We start from the raw sequence: 26,173 nt of genomic DNA on the forward strand, positions 1-26,173 counted from the left end.
TGTAATTAAAGAGTTCAGGACTGTAGATCAGGATAGACAGATTAGCAGAAGGTCTGTCAGACTTGCTTCAGAAATTCTTAGCAAAATCAGCTTACAGAAGGAGAGTGTTTCTCTTTAGGATAATTTGCCTTCATGTCAGGTGTATTTAATTTGAAAAACTGTTGAGTATTTCTGATATTTGAGATATTTCTTCTAGAAAACATTATAAACAGGAGTAGCATAGGTGATTCTTTTTAACTAATTTAAACATTTATTGGCAGTTAAACTTGGAATGGTCATTCCAATGTTGTCATGCACAATTTTAAAAAATTAAATACTTAAAATATGGAGCCGGTTTAACATGCACCATTGGCTTTGTTTGACATGGGTAAATAAAAGCAGGGAATATTTAATATGATTGTGTTATATTTGCACAGAACACAAAAGACATACACGAGCACAACTTCAGTATTTATTTCAGTTGGAAACTCTGCATAGACAATTTGCTTTCATTTGAACCTACTTTCTGAAGTATATAAAAATGCATTTTCCAGTCTTTGTCATATGGCAAATAGTAGCTAGTAGCTTCTTTGTCCCAGAGCAGTGCTTATTTACTGAATAGCTGAAACAAGGAAATCAAAGTAGTTAGATAAGCTGGACAAGCTTAGGTCAGATAGTGAAGCTTGAAGAGAATTTGCAAAAGGGAAGTGGCATGATCTCACTGTGGTCAGCGTTCTTGGGTGAAGTGTTTAGAGCTTTGAGTGTTTCAGAGAGGTGAACTGAAGGAAGAAGAAGCAGGGAAACATCAGTTCCAGCTTCCCTCTGTAGTTGTTAGAAAAACATTTACTTCAGTTATGGCTAAATGTATCTACAAACAGAATTATAAAGCACTGTAGGAATTCCTGAAAGGTTTAGACTAATGTATCCGTCCATTTTTTCACTCTTAACACAGCACTGCAGATCAGATACTTGTGCCAGAAGTTCATTTATGCTTCCCCTGATACTGATTTAGATGGTTGCCTTATATAGTAGCAATTAGAAGTTTCCAGCTATCTTCAGTTCATTTTTAAATTGCTCTATTTGGATGAAAATGCTGATTAAAATTTTTTCTGTGCTCTGAAAATTCAGATTGTTTCAAAATACTTTAATATTCCCAAACTGAAATGTGTTGGAATTTTTTTCCTTCCTGCTATGGTGCTACTCTTAAAGAGACACTGTGACGTAAGCACTAAATTTTTCAAATATGAAATTACTTTGATGGTTTGGGGATGATTTTGCAGCAGTATTCAAAAGATAGAATAGTGATGTTTTCAAATAAAATTCCAAAACTGAGAGACTTAATATCACTGATTGCATTTTAAATTTTATAATTTTATTTCTTTAAGTAATAATATTCTGAAAGGAAGCAAGCGTTTTCCAATTTCCATTGAAATTGATGTAGTGCAGAGTTCTAACAATACTAAACTTATAAAAAACTGAGTTCTGCAGCATCACCTGTGTTATATAAATAACAAAAATTTAGTTTGAAATTAGGAGGGTGGAGCAAAAGACACTTTACAAAGACCTCAGTAGCAAACACTGAGGCATTGAGATTGTGAGTGAAGCTGCCTGCTGGGAGAGGATGAACAGTATATAGGTATCTTGAACTTTTTCTAAAACCATTGACAAATAGTTGAATTTCATTTTCTCTTGAATATTTTCTTACCATTCCCCTTCTTTTTTCCTAATAGCTTATTCTTTTTGGCACTTCTGGATTCTTGATTTGGCCATTTGGAAGAAACATTTATTACCTGTAATTGAAAACTAGTGCATGATCTGGAATGGTACTTACTCAATGCAAGTACATTTGTAGGTAGTCTTAAGAGCTACTGTTCTTATTTTTCTTTTCTGTGTACAATGAAGACTTCCCTTTTCTGTCGCTATTTTTAAAGGTACAACTGTTGTATACTGATTCAGATGTTTAAATCCAAAAGTATTTATTGGGATGCACAGAGCTGGAGTAACAAAGAATTTGTAGATGCCATGATGATGAGCATTATGAGAACCCAGTGAAATTGCGTTAGCAACTATTTCACTTGAATAACACATACATTAGTTTACAGATCTACATTGTGAACATACTGAAAACAAATTTTAGCAAATTCTACTATCAGTAATGGTGAAAAGCAAACTGATTATTATCCCTTAATAGTGAGATGTGGTGTGACGGAAATAGCTAGCATCTGAAAAACTGAACTGGTAGTTTTTACTCTGTAAAGTTTCCCTGTGTTGTCCCACTCTGCTCATTGTCCTTTATTCTGTTCAAATGTACTACTTTTTCAGTTTGGAATCTGGCTATTGATGGGAGGAAAAACTCTCAGAAGTTACCACTTGTCACCAGATCCATAGCTACTCTGCTCTCATTCTTACCTGAAACATACACTGTTGGAGGATATTTTTTTAGAATGTTCTGCTTACTTGCTTTGGAGTTAGATCCATCTTCTAGCTACAGCTATTACTGCTATAAACCATAAGAAAAAGAAACTTGCTTAAAAAGGAGCAAAGATTGAACTCCCAGATGACCAACTATAATTGAGTAACTATCAAGACAACTGGGTCATTAAATTAAAATGTCAAACACATCAGCTAATGATGATACAGTACACTGACAAATGAATCATCTATTTTTACTTGCCTTCTAGCATATCCAATTTTAAGCAGAATTGCTGTCTGTATTGGTATATCAAGTTCACCGGATGACTTTTATTACAAGGATTTCTGGCAGCTGCATTATTAGTGGCTAAAATCATTGCTTTTCATAAATCTTTCATTTTTCTAACTTTGATCAAAATATAAATTTGTTTGAAACAAAACTACTTTTTCTGCTAGTGTAAACATGATACTGTTTCATTTCCCAGATACTAGTTCATAGAGATCTACATTTTCTAATACAGCAGTTTTCATCCACCAAAGTTTTTTTTCTGTATTAGGATTGCTACGTATGCAGTACTGAGGTGTTCAATTTTGAGCAAATTTGAGTAGTATTTTCACAGTATAGCAGTTTTACCGCACACAGTAAGATTAAAACGTGTTCTGTCTTCTGGTATTTTTTACACACCAGAAAAATCTTACTTATATGTAGTAATTTGCAGGGTTTCAGTTGCTAACGATTAAACTGTTTCACAATTTGTACAGATAAACACAAGGACTGCTCTGGTGTAACTTTACATCTGACACACCAAAAGTGAGTATTTTTAAAATTGCTTACCTATTCTTTTTTTCATTGGAACATAAAGTGTGGATTCCTTTGAAACCATATGAAATAAAAATAATACATACTTCACAATATTAAGAATTTCGAAGTCGTGTCATCTGTTGGCAAAAATTTTCATTTCTGCTAAGAAACTGGACATAGCTGTGCTATGAGTACCGAGTTAATCCAGTTTAAGAGCTTCATATTTAGAAGTCTGGTATGAGAACAGCAATTACACAGATGATAGCTTTGTCCTATTTCCCATACTTTGCAGAGAATGCTTTAGAAAAGGTAGTAAAAAAGGGAGGGAGATGGGAACTGCTGTGAAACAGCTTCTTTTTCAGTACATCTGTTTCAGATGTAATCCCATATGTAGAAATTAGTGGTGTCAAATGGTATTGCATATTGAGTCACTTGCAGTTGTGTTTTACAGACTTGTTTACCAGAGCTTGGGTTTTGCATTGCAGGCAACCTTTGATTGCTGGAATGTATCTTATGATGTCTGTGAACACGGTCATACCACCAGGCGAGAAAGGTGAGTCATCATTTTACGAAGTGATTGTATAATTTCAGCATCTGATCTATATTTATTGCTTATTGTGTAAGAAAATTTGGCAGAGGCTTGATGATATGTAGATGGACAAACTAATTATTTGATTGATTGAACAAATGATGGAAAAAACAGTTATGTTTAAGATTGTATCCTATTTCCCTATGACTACATCAGTAAAGGCAATCAATGCTGTATAAACACAATATTGTACAACTAATAATGACTATTTCTTTAATTTATTTTCATCTTAATATTTTACAAAAAATGCCCTACCTATTTTCTAATTCCTCCTCTCCCCTCTACAAAGCCATAAACTGTTTTGCACTCTGCTTCATCTGTATTTGTCATTCATGATATTTGTGATCTACTAAGACTTCAGTTTTACAAAATTAATTTCTACCAGTAAGGAGCTGCTATTTAAGAATTTTATTCCTGTGTTCCTAGTAGGTTAAAAGGTCAAAATGCTGGAAAAAAATGGTAATAGGAAGTTTCTGAACAGTTTTTATTCAGAATCTTGAATTCTATGTGAAACTCAGCTTGGAACTCCCAATATCTTTTATTCCAGTTAGCATAGACTGTTCTGTTTAAGGAAGTTGAACACTGACTTTACTCCGCTATACCAAAATTTTAAAGTAGATAACCAAGAACACCATTTGTCCCATTCACAGCTAGCTGCCTAAATAGGATGAGGTGGTTGACTGCTCAGCTCACTCCAATTGTTTAGTGAATTCAGCAACTTGAAACATTCTTAAATTTGAATTGAAATGAAAAGTATTTTGCTCTCCAACATGAAAACATACCAAATTAATCCCCCACTACCTCCAAGCATATTAGATCCGTGTAGGAATTTAATTTTACAACTGGGAGGGTGAGGGAAAAGGGCAAACAGTTCTGTGGTTGCTGATAACTGCGTTCTTATGTTCAGTCAAATTTACAGCCCTTAAGTGGAGCATGAAATTTGTTAAAACAGGAAATGTGGAGATATCTCTCAGAAAGGCATTGGGATTTTTCTGTAGGCTCTTCCTTAGGTGCTAACACAAGTACTACCCTGTAAACTTTGCTCAGCACTTCTCTGACAAAGTCTCTCGTCTAACCCTAAATTAGGTCTGGGCCTTTATAATCAAGATTTCATTGTAAATTGTATCAGTTTAAAATTATACCAGTTTATTTTAATTTTCCCCTGAGTAGACCATTTACCATAGTTGTGTTTATGTTAAGCATCCCTCAACATAGTCTGTAAGTAAATGTATTACTGTATTTTGTTAAATAGCAGTATTGTTTATCAGAAGAAGTTCTTCTGGCTTTCAGCCAGAAAGATTTTATATGTATGGCAGCTGAGTAAGTAATTTTCCAGTAACCTGCACTATATTTTATTAGTTTTTCTTTGCAGATGTCTTGAGATGGACACTGCAGAAGTATAAGATATTATCTATTATCTTTTGAAATCATCTGTTGTCCAGTATAGGTATACATTTTGTAAACCATGCTGAATGAAGTACAGTAATTCAGCTTTTCTCTGTTTGATAAATGATCTGTTTGTCATTGTTTATTGTCATTGTTTATTTTCACAGTGGTTGATGCAGACATTGCCTGCCATTACAAAAGGTCTCCAATGCACCTTTTTGCCTACAGAGTTCATACACACAGACTAGGTAAGAGTAATATAGGAATATCAAATACTTAACAGAAAAATGTTGGCACTGCAATGTATTTTTTTAAGTACATCTCACTTCTCATGCATATTGATATCTTATAGGTAAAGTAGTGAGTGGATACAGAGTGAGAAACGGTCAATGGACATTGATTGGTAGACAGAGCCCGCAACTACCACAGGTTGGTTGGATTCTTTCTTTTAGTTCAGAATGTAAATTTTAATTATCTTTGTTTCAAACTGAGAAGCTGAATTGGAAATCACATGTCCACAGATTTACGTCATGGTATTTCCACTGGTTATGTGCTGTTGTGCTCCTGGAAGTGAATATTGCTACGTATTACCACAATTAGATTATGATGCAAAAGTCATTTCAGAGATATAGCACTGTCTTTCTCATCAGTGTCTATTGACACAGAGAATATGAAGCACTTTCACTGATTGTAGTGAATCATCCTTTCTTTCAGGCATTCTATCCCGTGGAATATCCAGTAGATGTTAGCTATAATGATATCCTAGCAGCCAGATGTGTGTTCACTGGGGAAGGCAGAACTACAGAGACACATATAGGGTAAATTTTATTTATTTGCTCCATTTCCTAACTGTTTTTTCTGGGGTATTTGTTATATGTAGAAATGTTTTTGTTTCATGTCTTCTTCCAAGGTAATTCTAAGAAACAATTTCAATCAGAATGTTTTGTTACGCTGTCTGGTCTCCTTAAGATTTAACTCTACACAATGTTCATTGATGTTACTTACATGAATATTCACTTTGCTGAAGTGTTCAGAACACTTCTGAAGTGAAGCTAGGCTGCCAAACAACTTACTCAGATGTTGGGCTGGTCTGTTCCTACAGAAGGATTCAGAATATCAATTCTAGAAAATATATTTTTTAGTATATTGACATTATTAACTGTTTAAAGTGAAATAATAAAGCTTCACAATTGTCTCTATTATTTCAGAAAGAAAATTTATAGAAGCTTATAAAATTCTGATATTTTGACCTGTGGCAAAATCTAGCCTTAAAAAATCTGGACTAATACTGCAATTACCTTTTTTCAGTGTAAAAATATACAGGCTTTTATAAAAAACAATCAAACCAGAAATGACTAATAATAATAAATAGGAAAATCTGAACTGTGTTAGTCACTGATGCTATTCAGCTGCAGGTGACAGACACAGCCCTGTAAGATCAAGAGGACTAATATAGCTATAAAAATAGATATAATATTCATACTCTTTTAGCTGGCTCTGGTTCTCTGAACTGTAATTTAATGCATATGTAGAGATACAAAGATGACCTGTGGAAATCTCTTCGTTCTGGGAGTGTGTGCTGCAGCATTCCAAGGAAAGAGATTTTTATGCACTGAGTACCCTAAGATTGCATCTCAGTAGAGGGGTAAGGATTCAACATGGATTTATCACCTTCCACTGGGCAGTTAAAATAGTGATGAGTAACAGCTGGAAAATATTTTTTGTTTCAATTTAAATTGAATTTTGAGTTGAGAAGAAGTTTTTACAAATATCATGACATTAAAAACATAAAACCTTAATTTAACTGCTGACCTTTATTCAGAAGTTCAAAAAGTTTGTCATGTTTCTTTAACTTTCCCCAAAGTAGTTTCTGTTTGTTGAATGATCCTTATGGTTTAAGAAACAGTCTTAGGACAATTATGGTATTTTCTTTCAATGTACAAGTGTGCTTTCAGTGGGGAAACTCTCAGTCCTTTTCATTACGGTATTATTATTATGATAATACAGTGTTATAATTATGATAATTATTTTCCTCTTTTTATTCATTTATTATTATTTATTTGCACTATAATATATGAATGTGTGTTGTATTAATCTTGCCATATTGTTTATTAGTATTGTCATTATTATTTTTAGTATTGCTATTATTTATTTATTACTATATAGTATTATTATATTTTATCACAAGTTTTGCTTTGCTTTTGGGGAGGGCAGGAGTGGGGGCAGTAAGCAACAGTACTTAACTGCCACCTGAAATTAAATCACCACAAATGCTTAGACTCAGTAGTGTGTCAGGTGAACCACAGCTTGTGGTTCATTTGCTACTGGAGTCTTAAAGAGGAAGCAATTTCAGTGATGGATATTGGAGGTCCAACAGTGAAGTTAATGCTTTCTAAAAGCTTAAGCAGAACTTGCCCAGTCAGAGTCTCATTTTTGTGGTCTCCAAAGGATGCTAAAACTTCCAGCTCATGGAAAAATAACCAGTTCCCCTTTTGAAACAGTCTCTTCTCCCATGTTTCGCTCTCTCCCCTCTGGCTTGTGTCATTGTTGTTGCTATGGTGAATAAATGAATGCTGCAGGATGCTGCTGGAAAAGTCAGCACTGATGTCTTTCGCAAACAGCTAACAGACCACCTCTGTATTTTTTTAATGAGTGTAGGCTCACTGTTTAATTGTGAAAGCTAATTAAAAAATCTTGGTGTAAACCCCTGTATTTTATGCACGTTTCTTTTAAAGTCCTAGCTTATTCATTGTCAGGATTATAGCTCTAAACAGAAGATAGTAACCTAGAGGAAGGTTCCTCTTCTAGAGGAAGAAACAGACCACAGTTGTAAAGAGGCCATATATACTCTGCTTTACAAAGTAATATTTTTCAGAAGAAAAACTTTCTTGTGCCAGCTGTTTTTTCTGTTGAAGACAAGATTATGTAGCAGTACAGAAGAGCCACTTCTGTTTCAAGTACATGCACAACATTTATCAAAGAGCTGAATTTTGCTGGTGTTTTATCATTCCCCTTGCACTCATGTTTTTGTTACAGAAGCTTACAAACAAGTTATTCTCAAGATAACAGTGCTATGTTCTCTTTAAGACATACTTATGGTATCTAGGTATGTAATGAAAATAGTTTTGCAGTATTAGAACCCATGTGATTGGGCAATAAATGAATGCATTTGATGGGGAAAGGGGGAAGATTTGTTATAAAAAATAGCCGCTGAATGAAACATGTATGTTATTTGCAACAATTTCAAATTACATTTGTCCAAGATTTGCAGAGAAGTAAGTGAATAGTAATGTAATGAATGATATAGGTCTGTCATATTTCATCAGAACATGTGCACAGTTGATAACACAATGAGAACTGTGTTGGTTTGCTGGAGAAAAGAGAAGGCAGAGCAGTTTAAATAGGTGATGCAGTTTTCTATAAAATCAAAACCAAATTGCTAGGAATTTCTGAGGTATGTGGGGATTTTGTGCACACTCATTTTCTCCAGTATAAACCAAAAGAAATTTCTGATACTTACTGCAATGCAGTGAGTTTGTTTTAGTTTGGGACATGTAAATATTTGATTGCAGTGTTCTAGTATCCTGTTAAACAAGTTGGATGAATTAAATGATCTACCCAGCTCATTATTTTCAAAGTGCCCCATCTTTTCTGTATTGTGTAGGGGTACTGCCAATGATGAAATGTGCAACTTTTACATTATGTACTATATGGAAGCCAAGCATGCTGTCTCATATATGACCTGCACACAGAACGCAAACCCTGAAATGTTCAGAAATATTCCAAACGAGGCAAATATTCCTATTCCAGTCAAGTCTGATGTGCTGAAGATGATGCACGGTCATCATGAAGGTGAAATATACTTGTAATCCATTTTATTCATGTTATGCTCACTGATGTATTTCTCTGTGTTGTTTTGATATACAAAATTTTCCTGAAGAGGTAATACAGTTCTGCATAAAATTCGAATTGCTAATTAATGAACCATCATGGGATTCCACTGTTGGTTTTGGTGGAAGTGTCTGCCATAGTATTTTGTCTGTTTCTTTCTCATGTTGTCTTCCAATTTCTAACACATTTTTACAGCTATGTGACCTGTGTGGCCTAAGGATTGGCATCTTTTTCTATGCCAAACTTGATATTAACAGTTTCTTAATGTGTACCTTATCTTCTGTCTATTTCCTACAAAATTGTATGGTAACATTTCCCTAGTTTTCTAGATCCCACTGCCTTGTTATGGAAGGAATCAAATGTTTACATTGAACAGTAGTAGGCATGTAAGTTGCAGCTGCAGTATTATCCAGAAGTAATCTTACTGTATGTCTGTGTATTATTTCTATGTATATTTTTTATTTCTATGTTTATTTTTACTTCTATCTTCTAATACAAATCTTAATTTTTTTTATTCCAGTTGTTTAGTGCTGCATTGTTTGGTACAACTACTATTTGTGTGTAAAAATACCAAATGTTCCTTTCCGAAGGGCGTTTTTCCACAGTAGGGAGATACTCAATTCCATTCACATGCAAAGGCTAACATCATATCCTAAATCCATTTTTCAGAAACCAAGGATAGCGATACAGGTTATTTGCTGCAGCAGGCCAAAAAAGAAGAGGCGGAGATTTTGGATCAGGGTATGTACTTGTTTATTTCTATGTCAAGTAAAGGACTCACTAATGTAAAATACTTATAAATTATATCCTGGTTTTTAATGAGTTATGAAGTTTTTAATCTGTTTATCTTTAATTGATGCAATTTGCAATGTTCTCTAAAGCTATTAGGGTTGCATGCTATATAACAAATAATAAAAAAAATTAGTTTACCACTGATCTCTAGCCTTTTGGGTAAAATTTATTAGTGCATTTTAATCTTATAAGGTTTTCCTGTTCTTTGTTTAATTAGCTAACAAAGGTTTTGATTTATTTGTATGTGCATGTATTCTCTATCTAACTATTTGGTATTAACTCTTCATTGATTTCTCAGTTTGTATTACTATGTGTATATTACGGAATAATGTTCTTATGCCTCAGTATTTGCTGTGCATGCAGCAAGTTGAGTGCAGCTGTTTAATCTTGTATTATTTTTCACTGTATTTGTGTATATGTGCACATATGCATTAGAACTCAGACAGAAATGTGTGTAGTACTTCGCTGGAGAAGAAAAATCTATGACTGCTATAAAGATTTTAGAAATACTCAGAATATTACGTACGTTTCAGAAATATCTTAGACTCTACTTTAAAGTTTGTGTGAGTCATATACTGTTTGATAAATATTGCCTCAGTATCAGGATTTTTCTAGAGACTAAGGGGAAGACCTCATCAGCTACAGTTTCATACATTTTTCATTGAAGAATGTTGAGGTTCAAAGACTAAATTAAAGCAAATCTCCTTTTGACTTTAAGAAGAGCGTATGTTGGCCAGTGTTTAGAATTTTTGATAACATCTCACAAAGAGGATAGATTTTATATGTACTCTGTCATTTTTTAGAGTTAACTCAAATAATTAAGTTTTAGTTACATAAAACTAGTTTCTAGAGTGTGAAACTATCTTGAATGAAAGAACTTTGAACTATTACAAATAATATTTACAATGGCATATCTGATATTTATTTTAGTCCATTCAGGGTGTATTTTTTAAGACAGAAAAGCAATTCAAATTTTTTAATCCTGTTTCAGAGCAGAACAAGCTATCTGCTTACAAATTTACATCAAAATTCATGCTGACAATCTGCTTTACCCTTATGTTACCTTATTGGTAACATTGGTGCATTAGCATTTGGTCAAGGTTCTTGTTATGTGTATGTTTTATTGAATTCATTAGTGTTTGAGAAAAAGTGTTGAAAAAGGTCCTGCTGTTAAAATCCTTTTCATTTGTCTTTGAAATGTATTTTGAAGATATTTCTGCAATGCAGTCTGGTTTGCTGAGACTGCTATTTAGTATACATCCTCATCTAACCTGTTTCTATGGAAACACACAGAGTTGTTTTGTTCATTTGAAATTACTTGGGTTCATGATGTGAAGTACTACAACTCGGCAATTGCTGTGAATTTCATTTTGTGTTCTTAATTGTTAGCTTAAGATAAATTCTCCCATCATTTACAGGAACCTGTCTTCAATTTTATATTGATACAGCTCTAACTTCAGTTGAATTATGTCTGAGTAAGCAAAAAAAGCAGCAGGAAAAACTAGATCAGGTTTGGTTTTATTTTTTTCTCCAAAGAGGGAAAGTTGAGTGGCTGGCTTAGAAAGTGGGTTTTGGTTCTGCAAGTGCTCCCCAGATATACTGGGGAAATCTGGAGCTGAAATGGTCTGCTAAAATGTGCCTGTAAAAATTAACATAGAAACTGGAGTCCAGTTTTGTGGGGCAAATCAGTTTTAAGCACATTTTGCCAATTTGTCCATTTCCTCAAGTAACTTAAGTGAGTTTGCCAATATCAACCAAATTTGAACAAGACCTTAGTGTCAGGAAAATTCTACAGTTTGGAGGGAGGAAGCAGTGGACCCTACACGGAAGCACATGCATACCTTCACAGAGGCTGAGGTCATTATACAAATACATTCTTTCACAGAGGTAAAAGACATAAGTCTTTCCATTTATGGTATGACATATTCTGTATGATAACCTTATCTACAAAACACAGAGACACCAAAACTGAGTCTTCGATTAGTTCTGTTGCATCTGAGCTGTTGCTCAGTAAATTCAGCCTTTCATTTTCTCTGAAGAAAGCACATCAACAATTTTCCAATAACTCTGTGTTTTATCTTGCACAGGTTTCTTTCTCTGTGATTTATTATGTTTTAGCAGCTTATTTTCCCCTCCTTAGTTTCAGGCAACTGAAATAAACACTGTTACTTCACTAAAACTGAAATAGTTGTTAAGTTGTTGTGCTGCCATGGAGGTACTTACTAACCTGGAGGTTAGAGACATGGTCAAAGACACAATTTTTATGTCAATACTCCTAAATCTAAGGATTTGCATCAAAAGGGGAAAACAAAAAAGTCTGCCATGTGAAAGTATCTGCTTACAAATAATGTGTATATCACGTTTGCCTGAGCATAGAGGTACCTCCTGTCACACACAGGATGTTTATTATATTGGTACATCCAGGTGTTACTATTGCTTTTACATTAAATTTTCAATTTCATGATCTTCACTCATCAGAGGCACATTAATAAACAATACAGATATATTGAAATAAGCAGTAACCATCACAAAGTGAACCAGCACTCTGAATGAAGACAAAGCCAAATCCCTGCTGTGTTAAAATTTAACTGAACTTATCTTGATGAAACTGACCTCATTATATTGTTTCTGAAACAGCAGTGTCACTATTTGGTGAAGATAAACTGTTCATAAGAAGTGAATTATTGTAGGAAATGCAATTGATTTAGACATTTGGTGTATAGGAAAGTTTCCTGTTGCTGCTGAAGCATCAAGTCCCTAGTATAACAAATATTATGTATGTTTATTTTTTGTTCATCATAGAAGTTTGATTAAAGTGTACTCAATAGATACAGTAGAGCAAAAAACATTTATTTGTTAGCATTCATTATCTCTGCCATATGTCTTTACCTGTTGAAAAAACACCTAAATGTGTTTCATTCTGCTTGTTCATCACTTTCCTGTGGCATAGTACAGTGTAATGTAGTTCAGGTTTGTTTTGGTATGCAAACAGTAAAGCAGCCTTTACTATTGAGAAAGTTTGCTGATGGTGTACCTGAAATCTTTAGAAACTCATGCATATAAGCAATAGCAGGAGTAGTTTCCTAAAAATAAGGAAAGAGTAAGAGAGGTGATGGTTAATCAGATGTATTTAATGTTTTGACTGGCTTATTTGATTTGAAATCTCATTTTGTGTATATTAGGAATAATCATAAACTGAAGCAGAAGGGGCAAAATGTCTACTACTAAAATTAATACAATTATTTGATTATATTTATATTACTACAATATGTATTTCATATATTAAACATAATTATGTTTAAATGGTTTAAAGCAAAATTCAAGGTTGGCTTGAGCTGAAAATTCACTAGCAGCATATAAAGCAAAAATCAGATTTTGGGTTTTGTTTTAGAAGGGCATATGTGTACACGTGTGTATGTCACTTACACGCATATGGGAGAGAAAAGAGTTGAGATTGTCATTGTACTTCTGGTATTACGTTTGCCATGACACTTACAAAAGTACAGTTTTCTTCTGTCTGGCTTAGGGAATTTAGGAGTTAGTACCAAAAAAGTAACATACATTTTGCTTCTGATGATGGAATGTGAAGTGAGTCAAAGTTGCAGTTGCTCTCAGCACTAGTGTTGGTACTGCCAATACCATGGGATTTTTTCCCGTATCCCTCATTATTTCATTGTTGCCATGAGACTAATTTATTCAAGGAGTTCAAATGGGAAAGTTCAGTATCAATGAACTTAAGATCTTTCTTTTGCAATGCCCCAGACAGATTCATGTGAGGTCCCTTTTTCACAGCTGAATGTGTTAAGTGAAATCCCATTAAACCTCCTACATTTAAAATAATACTGCAGTTTTAGTCAAGCATTCAGGTGTTAGCTTCTATAAAGCTGAACTTTACTTTTGCAGTCATTAGAATTGCTGTCCTAGTGGTGAGATAGGTTGCGCAGAAAACATTTCATTGCACTTCTACCTTCTTGTTTTAGAGATTAGAATAGGTATAGTGAACTAGTAAACAACAGAAAGAAAATAATATGGGTCCATAGTCTAAGGCAATTTGATGCTCTCTGCTTACAGTGTGTTTTTCCCTAGACTCTTACGAGAGTTGCAGAGTGATTCTAGGTAGCTGGGTAGTCTAATGTCGTGATCTGTTTTCCCAGTCTTTGAGGATATACAAAGCAAAGAACTGAAGCTAAGTCTGCATATACACAGCTCCTCCTGAAACTGACTGGAAATGTGGCTTGAATGGAAGGTGTGGAATATGGTACAATGTACCCTGTAAATTCACACTCTGAGATGTTTCTAGGTGGACATCCAAAATGAATGGATGCTAAATGATTATTCTGTCAGTAATTACAGACCTTAGTTTCACAGTACAGGGTAAAGTACTTTAATGCAAGCATGTGTTTCATAAACAGAGATGATGGAATAAAAATTTTAGAAGTCTTTCTGTTCGGTTAAAATACTTGTTCAGGAGTTCTTGGAGAGGGAATCTTTGAATAAGGTTAAATATAAATATATTTGGATGGCCCATTGACTGTAGGAGGAAGTTTCTTTGTAAGAAAATTTAATATAACAATCTGTACAAAATGGGGTCTGAATAAAGGTTACACATAAATCTGCTATTTACTACCTGTTGGATGCCTACCCCATCTTTTAATTATTTTCAGTTGCATAGTATATTTGCGTATGACTGCACACACACCCACCCGCACACAGAGGTAAGTATTTTGCACCAGGTATTTGTTAAACATCTGGAAATATTTTGCATAGTTGTAGCTCAATCTGTGAGTTGGGAAAAGGAAATGTCTGTGCGGAGTTGCATATTTTCTGTGAAGTTCTGCATTTCTAAGAAAAGCTTGTTACACTAAAAATGTATTGAATGAGGTCTTTCTGCATCTGGGATAGATATCTCTTGATTGATTTAAATGAAGGGAGATACAGCTCCTCCACTCTCTGCCAATCTCTCTTTTGTTTCCTTAAAGGAAAAAAAAAATCAGGGAGGGAGAAATGTGAAGGGAGGCCTGCAATATCTTGTGGGACCGATGTTGAAAGGCAGAGGAAAGGAGAATCTGCATGCAGGCATGTCTTTAGTTTTTCAATAGTGTGTTTTTGTGATAATATTACATAGCAAAGCCATGGAAGCAGTATCAACCAGTAAGACGATGTATTTTTATGCCAGCATGGGTTAAATGTCTTTCTAAAATATATTTGTTATAATCTACCCTTGCTAGTTTGTATATGGCTGTTAGAGGAGTTCAGTTTGGTAGGTGGTTAAACATTCTTAGGAGGGGTTTGAAACAAAAGACAAATTCGTGTTCCAGTATTGATGTGGGATGCATAGAATGAAGTGTTTGAGATGCTTTTAGATTAAGACCAGATGTACAAGAAAATCTTTAGGTGTTTTCAGGCTTTGACTGTATGTTTAGGGCTCAGAGATTATACGAGGTCCCTTAAATAGAATACAAAAGATAAGTGACTGAATTAAACCTTTGAAGAAAATGATACTAAAAGATACTAAGAGTGATATATACTGCTAGGGAATTATAATTAGGGAGATTCAGAATACCAGAGGATTTGCTTGCTCTCTCAACAGTGAATGATCTTGCTCAAAGTTGTAAATAAAAGATGAGACTTCAATTTGGTTAGGATAAGGTTATTCATAATCTTTACAAAAGCATCTTCAGCACAGTAAAGAAAGGAGCATCAGATCTAAACAAAAAACAAAAGAGGCAATTGGTGTAATTGTATATCTAAGCAGGGAAAGAGTACAACAAGCTTGGAAAGAAGCCATTTTAAATTGAATGTTTCATTCTTTACTGTCTGACCCTTGATTTATGTTCTCTGGCTCTTAAAATTATAGAGGGACATTTCCCGGGTGTTTCCTAAAGGCTGCTTGTCAATGAACAACTACAAAAACTTCTTATAATATCATTACTGTGTCTGAAGAAATTGAAAGTGTAGTACATCGTATTAGTACAGGAAGAGTTCAGAGAAATAAGGTCATATCACAGATCTAAAACAAACCAAAATTATTACTATTGTTGTTGTTATTGTCATTATTATTATTATTGGCAGAACATGTTCCTTTTTTATAATTTTGCTGTCTTTTTTAAAATAAAGCATGATGATGCTTAAAAAAATAAATTGAAGACAGTGCAACTCCTCTGTAATAAACATATTCTCATTTATGTAATTTTGTGAGACTAAATGTATTTCAAAGTACATACTGCATGAAATAGAAATTTGAGGTGGCACCCTATGCCAGAATTCAAGTATCTGTAGTATATCCAAATGAGCACAGTGAAATATAAAACTATTGTGTTTACTGCTAGTCATCTAGAAGCAGCTAATAAATATATTTTATTGTAACAAAATGACTGGTTCTTGTCAGGAAATTATAACTGGTCAGGAAGGAAAGGAAAGAACACGGCAGGTGGATAGCTGCAAGCAGCCTTGGTTTTGGGTATCAGGTTTTGATTTGTTGTCAAGGAACACATGTTTATAACAAAATTTAATATTCAGTGAAGATTCTTCATCTTCCTTCATACTTTCACACTTTCCATTTACAAACTCGTATAATCTAATGATATTTTAAAAACTATGCTTGGGCTCTGAAAACATTTCTACATTAAAGTATTTTGACAGAAAGAGAAAGGATGATTGAAAAACAAAGAAAATGCATTCACATTGTGGTGGTAGTAAAAGCCCATCTTAGGGACATGCAGACATAGAAGAAAAAAGAGCAAATTTTTTTTTTAACCTTTTCTTCTATCCATTTTTTTGCTCTGTAAGCTGCTTAGAAATGCCTTGAGAGCAGATGCAATTCTTGGTTCTTCAAATACGTCAGTTTGCCTGTGGTGTAAGTGCACATCACTTGAGGGCAGTGAGGGTGGCAAGAAGCTCTAGAGCAGCTCAGCTGTTTTCATTTCTTCATATCTATGCCTCCCAGCCCCTCAAATCCCTTCAAAAAGAAAACAGCCTTACTTAATACCTTTTGGTTCTCAGGAATCTTTCCAAGACTTTCATCAAAGCAGCAGATTCAGTCATGACTTGCGTGAAAAATTATACTAGACTAGAAGACATTTTGAAAGTTTTTTTGCCTATTTGTCAAACTCAGTTAAATATCACTTGAAACGGGCATTAGATTTTGTTCACTTACGTAATGTCATGTCTTGCCTTTCTCCCATTCTTTTACACCATCAGTGTTACCTTATATATCTCTTAGAATAATCTTAGTAGCTTCATCCAGAAGCCAAAGAAAGCAAAGAAAATTAAACTTTGAATTTTATTTTAAAAAACTATATTTGGGAAGCATTTACTCAGGATCACACAGTCTCGCAAGTGATACTTGCAGATGCTTCCGTATCTTTATCAGGAACAGGAGTTCTGCTGAAGTAAGTCATAGTTTGACCCATATCATTTGAGCATGATTTCAGTACGTAGGAAGGGGCAGAACCCCTGACCACTTTTGCCAGCTAACCCACTAAACAGAAGCAAATCCTGCTAAGACAGAAACATGCAGTCTCAGAATACACTCCATTTGATTCAGAGGTAATTGGGAAGCCCAATGTCAACTGTGAAAATGTGTTTCTTGGTCCTGTTATGATAGGACCAAGACATGAGTTTGGAAGGAAGAACATGAAGTCTAAAATGCCAGTGACAGACTGGGGAGGCTCTCTGAACCATCACAGTGACACTGTACAGACATTATGACAAAAATAACAGATTCTGGACATGAAAATTCTCAGACACCACCAAGGTGCCTTGTCTATTTTTCTAAAATGTAGTAAAATGAGATTTCACCTATGTATCTTAACAGGTACACACTCAGGCTCTCTGGACAGGCTTACCGTGGCTGAACTTCAGATCATCTAGCTTGATCCTGCAGTTCCTTGGCTAGATACTTCATCTAAACTGGAAATTTGTGCTTCCAACAGCACTGTGGTGTGCTGCTGAAGGACCACGGACAGCGACTGCACACGGCAAATGGGGGAACTTGGGTTCTAGTGCTGGAAAAAAAGTACCTAGTTTTAGAAATATAATCAGAGAATATCTAGAGTTAGAAGAAACCCATAAAGGATCATTAAGACCAACTCCTTGCTCCTCACAGGACTACCTAAAACTAAAGCACATGACTGAAAACATTACATATGTAAACTGTTTCATCAACCTTAACCTGGCCTTTTATTAAATCAGATGAAGTTCAACTCATGTTTTGCAATGAAATTGCCTATGTTATGATTTTGTTTGTATGACTGTATTCCAAAATATTGTTCTGTAAAAGAGTTTTGATAGTGTAGAACCACCATCGGAAGTTTAAACTTACTGGAGTATGCTTGTGCATTGTTTCATTCTGGACATGTTGGTCTTGACAGCTATCACTTCTTCCAGAAAGAATAAACTGCAGGTGTTTCTAGCCAATTATCTTTTCCATAGAGGGAACTGTGCTGATAACTTGCACATAAGAAATACAAGTATGTTCTCTGAAAGTTACCTAATCAGTCAGCTTCCCAGAGATTGCACTGCTAGACTTCAATTTTTTCAGTAAGATCAAGTTGCTGATTCACCCATATCTTTGTCTAGTCATATTCAGGCATTCTAAAGGCTGTCTCATCACAAACAAGACCAGGCAATGTTCCTTTACCACTGAGTATGTTCAGGCTTCAACTGTTCCAGCTGGTACAAGGCCACTGTAAAGCAGTAACACAAGATCATGCTTTGATGTTTGCTGGATATTGCTTTGCACAGAGCAGCTTTTACTCAGAACCAGCATGACTCTGCTTTTTGCTGGTTATCTCTAGAAAATTCTGAACTATTTCTTAAAATTACACTGCTTACAAATTATTGGAATCTGCCTGGGCATCACAAACAAAGCTCAAAAAAGTTAGATGCACATTCAATGTGTGGAATTTAGGGTGGGGTTGCAAACACTGGGTAATCAGGACACTTAAATTCTTAACTTTCATGTCTTCTGTGTCTTGTAAATACCCTGTGTTCTGTCAAGATGCCAGGACATTGACAGGAGACTTCAGCCTAGTGTTTGTGCCAGAAGTATGGAGATACTGGTCACATTTGTAGATTCCATGGATGTTTTTTGAACTTCGTGGAAATTCCACATTCATTTTCTCAAACACGTTCACTTAAGGAAAGGATCACAGTTTCAGGGCAGCTGCACTTCTGACCACTTCTGTTCTCTGATGCACACCCTTTTCCATTCATTCAGACAGTTCCTAAATATTTTTAACTGCTGTGATTACAAAACACCTGCTTAATGAAAACTCTAACAGGACAAGCTCAACTTGGAAAATATCTCATCTATACCCATGGGATAGTGGCTATAGTACTCAAAATGCCTTACTCTATATTCCAGTGTTCGAAGGTTCCTCATATATCCTATGGTTGTTGGCTCAGTTCTAGGAGAAAACCAAAATTGGTCACCTTATTAGACTTGAATCCGCGATTAACAGTTTCCATAAAGACCACTGGAGTTTTCTATTAAAGCATCCTGTCCTAAAAATTATTCCCTGGACTTAGCTTGTTTTTAAGTTGAATTCTCCTGCTCTCTTTTCTTCTTAAACCCTATCTTGTAACAGTTTCTTTTGAAGAAGCTAATATCAGATAGGTAATCTAAAGAACTTTTTTGTCTTTTTAAAATTTTTTTAATAAACAAGCAGTATCTATTTTAAAGACTGGGTTAATTATTCTGTGACAACACTTGCACACCAGAGATAGAATACGGTGCTTTTGGCTGGAGCACGAAGCTGTCAAACTTCTTCACTCAAACAGAATGGTCATATAAGCTGTTAAGAGTTCTGAAACCTTTGTAAAAACTATAATATGTTGTTGTCCTTTTGCAGCCAACAATTACAAGTCAGTTCATTAGAGAGTTGATACAGAACTAGGAGAGAGTGAACTGTGCAAGGATCACTAAACTTGCTTTAAAAAGGCTTGCAGTTTAAAATAGCATCAGATTGTTTGTTTAGGGAGACTTCTCACAGTTACATTAAGGAGAACACTGCTTTTACCACTCAGACCTCTCACTGGAAATGATTGCATATAGGAGAGGTAGTTGGCTCTTTTCATATATAGGTCTCCAGCCACAGATAAAACCAAAACATTTGCTTTGTATGACATTCATTTAATTTTTAAAATGTTGGGGAAGAAAAAGGCCAAGGTAGAGTATTTTAATACCAAATGTTTCCTAAGTAAAGGAAATTTCAGCTGTGTTTCTGCTTCAGCACCAGTTATTTGTTGCTTTAAGTAGAGACTATTGAACCTGATTAATTTAATTAAAAACCCTTCTCAGTATAAATAAGGTTTGTGTCCAAAACTCCTTTGATATCCTTTCAAAATATTTGGATTTGTTTTGAATCAGTACTTGGACTCATTAAATGACAATATTAAGATCATGGAGTGCCCTAGTTTTACCAATTGCATGTGAAGCAAATAATTAATACTTGTTACATAGCTTAATGATTTTCTCTCTCCTCTAATTTGCTTTGTTAATTTCATTGAAATTCGCCCTGTTACTTCAGTAATTATTTTCTGACAGAATATGTTATCTAGCATATTTCATTTCCAAGGGCAAGGAATGCAATTCTAGTCAAAATCATTGAACTGGGACTGTTTAATAACATGACAGATCCTCTTAGGATCATTTTCAAAAGACTTAATTTCCTCTGTTCCAGGCTGCAAATGATGATTTCTGGTTCTGAATAGGGTTTTTTGAGGTTTGATTTTTTGTTTGTTGTGGGGGTGGGGTGGTTGTTTCCTTGTTTATTTCTTTGGTTTGTGTGGTGGAAGCTTCGTTACTTATTGTTTCACTTTTCTAAAAGATATCCTATATAGCCTGTCATAAATAATACAATTTTTTAATTACAAGTGATTCGTGTTTGAAATAGAAGGATACCTACTTGGAGTAACTCTTAAAGCACATTGAATGCCTCTTTCCATTCAAATGATGTAGGGGTATTTAATAGGACTGATAATAGTTTCAGGCAGCCAAGATACTTGGTTAGTAAATTCTAAATTTTTTTTTTTTTTTTTTTTTTATTTTTTTTTTTTTTTTTTTTTTTTTGAGCTATTGTTTTGGAACGTACTGAAATGTTTGTTGATGCCTAAGAAAGTTACAGTGATAACTGCATTGCTAGTAAGCACATTGAGAAGTTAGTTTTCCCTTCACTGCCAGATGATATCATGACTAAGGAGTGTTACTGTTCAGAATGAAAGAAGGGGCAGAACCCAGACTGAATAAATAAAAGCAAGTTTAATGGATCATGTCTTTTTTCTACAGTGGGTGCAATGGAATCTGTTTGCAGATGGGAAATTCGGTTTTCTTACAGCTTAAGCTTCTTATACAATGACAGACTTCACAGAAATATGTTTTGAAAAGTATCATGTTGTCTATTATTGTCTTTGTAAGTGAAAAATTTGATAAAACTATAGAATTTTCCCCTCTTTGTTTTGTGAAAATATGAAAACTCTGCAGTAGCCTGGCAAATCCAGATAATTCCATCATAAATACTCTTTTATTGAAATGTGCACACTTTTTCCTTTCCCTTTTGCTTTCATTTTCCCTTTCCCTTTTTCTCTTGTTCTTTGGTTCCAAGAACATCTCTTCAGAGGTGATGACTTTTTGATGCCAGGGTGTCAGGTAAAAGTGAGTATCTATATGTAATTTCAAGTCAGTAGCGATTTGACTTCATCTTACTAGAAACCTGGCTTGTTCAGTTCCTAAGAACTGAAACAGTTCCTCTTTGCTATTTTTGCCAATAACTGAATAACTTTGTTACATTATACTTTGCTGAAGCCATCGAAAGCTTGATCTGTTGTAATTATTTGGTTTTTTTCTCCTTTCCTCTTTATCTTTTCTCTTTCCTGTACAGGTGATTTCTATTCACTCCTTTCTAAGCTGCTAGGAGAAAGGGAAGATGTTGTGCATGTGCATAAGCAAAACCCTACAAAAAAGGCAGAATCAGATCTTGTAGCAGAGATTGCTAATGTAGTCCAAAAGAAGGATCTTGCCAGAGACATCACAAATCATGATGAAAGGGACAATACTGTTCTTGTCAGAGACAGAATTCAGAAGTTTCACAGACTAGAATCTACCTTGAGGCCACCAGAGAACAGACATTTCTCTTTACAACAGTCTAAGCATGGTGAGGGAAGCTGGGAAAAAGAACATAAAGGAGGTAGGTTAGGGGTTAATTTTATACAATGAAATGCAATGTAAGAGCTGTGATCCACATTAGCAAAATCTGAAGGGAATTTCAATTGAGGCTTGGAAGTATTTTACATTACCTTCTTCCTAATTACTGAAATGTTCTCCCTCTGATTTAGAAGTATTTCACTGGGGTTCTTTCCCCTTCCATGTGTGAAGAAAGAATGTGTACTGATGGCACAACACCAGTACTTTTTTAATAATACGGTATTTTTTTCTACTCTTAAGACTCTTCCTTAACGATTTTATATCAGTTATGCTAAAACAAGGTACACACAGGATATAGTAGTCTCAGGAAGTAAAGACAAGTAACTACTATATAATGGTCACTGGAACAATCAATACATTTTATGAGTTTGCTGATTACTTTGACCTGTTGGATACACAATTTTATAAAATTTATTGCTGTAATTTTATCAGATATTTTTTCTCTCATTCAGAAAGAGTGGTAGGTAATCCTGAAAAATTCTTCAGAAGTAAAATTTTCTGCGTATTGATTTCAAATTGGGCTTGACTCTCCAAATATTCTGGTACAGGCTGTTTTATTGTTCAAGAAATACAGTTTATTCCCTTCAGGTTTCTATGACAGAGAAACCATGGAATTATTCTCTTTGTTTTACTTGCATTTTGGTCTCTGTGATATTGACTGTGCTTAGCCTTACTTGCTAATGTGGAAAGCCAGATAATGCAGCATGTGACGGGTATCTCATAAAAGAAGGTGATTTGTATGCATGGAAGCCATCTGTATGCATAAGCTGTAACCACACACATGCCAGCTTTTATGTTGCAACCACCCAGACTGATGTTTCCAAGTACTTTTGTATACAAATATATATCATCCATCATCCATTTGATTTTTATTTCTGTTCATAATGTTAACATGTATTGTCTCTGCTTATATGCAATTCTATTACAGTGTTCAAGCTCAGCAAAATCCTGGGTTTGTATTTAAAAGAAAACCAAAGATGAGGACTCTCCAATGTTACATTGTGCGATCCACTTAAATAAGAATCTGTCAAATTATTGGCATAGGGGCAAAAATCCAGGTGGAATGTTACTATGTGCCTGACAAATGTGTAAATCATAAACAATTCCATAAACCTCACTGGAATGAAATATTCAGGAAAACAATGTGGATAGCATTTTTGCAAAAGAAGTTTGTTCAGTTTAGACTAATAACATGTGGTGTGTACAAGGCAAAGAAGAAAATTACTTTCTGTTTTCACTGATCCAGAGGAGATAATGTCAATGAGCTGAATAAAGGCTTCGTTTTGACATACCTTATAGCATGAGTTCCAACTACAGAGAGCATTTGCTCAGCTCTGTCAGTAGCAAATGTCTGTAATTCATTTGGGGGGAATTTGTTGGTGGAGGACTAATGAATAAATGAACTTTCAAATGACACAATTTTGACATATAGAAAAAAAAATCTGACATTTTCTTAATTAGCATTTTTTAATCTTTGTAATACCTCTAACTACAGAATTCCTGACCTGCAGAAGCTGTCAGTACCATCTTTTGGCAAAAGAACTTCTGTAGCAATAAGATCTTTAAGCATATATGTAGTTTCTTTTTAGGGAAGTATTCAGATATTTAGGAAAAAAATCTTCCATAAGAGAATTTTCCTCTTCAGGGGAAGAGGTAAAGTTGTGTTGATTTAATAAAAAATTTGCACCTTTTGTAAAAACCTTCACTGCACTGAATTGAAAAAATTCTCCATTTTCTTAGTACAAGACTCTGCTGTTAAATTAATTTCATTAAACTGTTTAAAGATTACCAGAATTAAAGTAGTTTAATATTTTTAGTCTTGTAAATATTCCAATTTTTAACATGTAATTGGCCTGAAATAACAAGTGGCTAATACAGTAAGTAAAGTTACTATAAATGTTTAAACTTTATACTATTGCTCTTCCTGCGCTGTTGTTAGCTTGTTAACCTAGACTGGTCACTAATTCGTCAGGTCGTTTAACATCACTGCAACTAGTAAAATTACACCTTCTAAATAAGGCAAAGAGTGTAATTTTCCAATTTTAAAAACTCCTTTGTGCAGTGCTTAATTAAATTTGTCAAGATTTAAATGAGTACTCTGATGGCTGGGATTAAATGCAACATCACTTAAAGTTTGCAAAGTTAAAAGCTAGAACAATCTTCCAGGGAATTCTGGACAGTAAATTGCAATTGTGTCAATAAATAAGGCTTTCATCTTTCCTTGTTTAGAGACTTAATTGCGTGTTCTAAATCTAGGTAATTCTTTCTTTTTTTCTTTTTTTTTAATGAAAGGAACATCTCTAAGTTGAAAGGTAGAAGATCTGGTACTGAGTTTAGAGATCTCATTTACAACAAAACTGGTGATCTTGTTTTTTCTAGGTAATTATAAATTTCTTCTGTGGGGAAAGTAATTTTCATTAGTTTTGTATGAAACTGTTCCATGGGCCACTTATTCTTGTAGACTTTCAGAATGGACTTGCAAAGGAAAAAGAAAATATAATACTAATTAACCAATTCTGGGAAAAGGTGATAAAATCTAAAGATTGTATTGAGGCTGGAGCTCCTAGATTAGATTGTATTTCACTGAACATTCATTTTATTATTTTGATCTGTCAGAAATCTTTTATTCCTTTAAGCATAAACATTTTCTGTTTTATAGTGTGTGCCTTTGGAGAGACTAAATAGAGGCCAAAATTTAGTGTTCGGATGTTTAGCCCTTTATTTTTTCTAGCTTTTTTTGAAAAGTCTCAGAGGCCAAGGGGCTCTGTAACAGGAAACATTGACAAGCTTTCTGGAGTTTAGCATAAAGTGATATGGTATGAGCAAGTGAGGAAGCAGACACTGAATTTCCGTCCTTTCATTCCTTTCAAAACCCAAACATCTGTGAATATACCTGGCACTGCACCTACTGTGATCAACTCAACTGTACAGAAGTATGAATATGTATAGTTTTTGGGGTTTTTTTAACAGCTTTTCCTTTAATTTGCAGCTTTTGTTCACCTAAAATTTCTACAGAGCAGAATTTCTTGTTTTAGAACTTTCGGATTACTGTCCTGGATTCACTACAGTTGCTGATAGCTTTTAGGCTTCTTTTAGGTTTTTCACCTACTCTAGCTATGATATCTCAGTCTAAACAGGTGAAACATCTCCTAGTGTGCAGTAGGTTTTCAGCACTGGTTTTGTATTTCCCTTGCCTAGGTTGTAGAGAATGATATTACCTCCACTGTATACCTGTTGTTACCCCTTAGACTACATCTCTTCCAAGTGAAATGCAAAGGGAGGGTATTTTCAGGACAGATGGGTTGCACAGGTCACTTAAAGATTTACATTGTTTCCCAGTAATTTTTCCTTTCATTGGAAGATCACTTCCAGGTGAAGGTGAACCCTCTCAGACTCCTTGGATGTTGTGTGCTAAGGTCTGTGATCTGCCATGTTTCAAAGCAGGATGCCCTGGCACTTTATGAATTTGGATATTTGTTTCACCTGCCTAGATGATACCCCAGTGATTGGTGTTTAGGATTATAGCAGAACTCACAAACTTTGGGTGAACTGAAAGTTGCAAAGCAAAGCATGATGTTATCAAACACAATATTAGTGAAGTGGTTCCAGCTTCATGTAACTTCAAAGAAATTGCTTCTTATTTGCCATCGGTTTGGCTATATGTGCCTACATGCAAATTTGCACTGTAGAAATACCTGAATTATGCTTAACAAATCAATTTCTGAAAGGAAGCAGTGGTGGATTTCCTAATATGTAGAACAAATTTTATAAAATTTTATAATTTTTCTTTTTCCTTTTTTTTTTTTAATTTTATCAGAATTAGTGAGATTTCTTTTGCCATTACATTTTTTATTTTTGATACTCTAGTTCATTAGTCTGTTAATATACTGCCAGAGCTACACAAGAGCAACCTCTTCCAAGCAGTATTTATGCAGGTGATCTGTGAGAAATTAATCCTTGCAGTCAACTCTCTGCAACTTTTCAAATATTGACCAGTTTGTGCCTTTTATCCTTGTCAGTCTGCTTTTACATAAAAGAGAGATTTAAGAGATCATATTTTTATCTTTTTAATATTAATCTTTGGGCTGAAATTAAATTTCTCTCCCTTAGTTGAGTT

General features: G+C 34.6%; 1 protein-coding gene across 12 annotated transcripts in view; it reads left to right on the forward strand.

Moving 5' to 3' along the window:
• PAM (peptidylglycine alpha-amidating monooxygenase) overlaps positions 1-26,173 on the forward strand; it is a 124,231-nt gene that overhangs the window by 79,084 nt on the left and 18,974 nt on the right. For 9 of the 12 annotated variants that reach the window (XM_082302131.1, XM_082302139.1, XM_082302136.1 and 6 more), the window contains 8 exons: positions 3,154-3,202; positions 3,679-3,746; positions 5,336-5,416; positions 5,521-5,597; positions 5,883-5,986; positions 8,833-9,020; positions 9,729-9,800; positions 21,734-22,039. In XM_082302131.1, coding sequence (XP_082158257.1) covers positions 3,154-3,202; positions 3,679-3,746; positions 5,336-5,416; positions 5,521-5,597; positions 5,883-5,986; positions 8,833-9,020; positions 9,729-9,800; positions 21,734-22,039 — 945 coding nt within the window. The remainder of the gene's footprint in view (positions 1-3,153; positions 3,203-3,678; positions 3,747-5,335; positions 5,417-5,520; positions 5,598-5,882; positions 5,987-8,832; positions 9,021-9,728; positions 9,801-21,733; positions 22,040-26,173) is intronic. The other 3 variants (XM_082302141.1, XM_082302133.1, XM_082302134.1) reach the window with 1 other exon arrangement.

Source organism: Coloeus monedula (genome assembly GCF_965178545.1).
Source record: "Coloeus monedula genome assembly, chromosome: Z".
NCBI classification, from domain to species: Eukaryota; Metazoa; Chordata; class Aves; order Passeriformes; family Corvidae; genus Coloeus; species Coloeus monedula.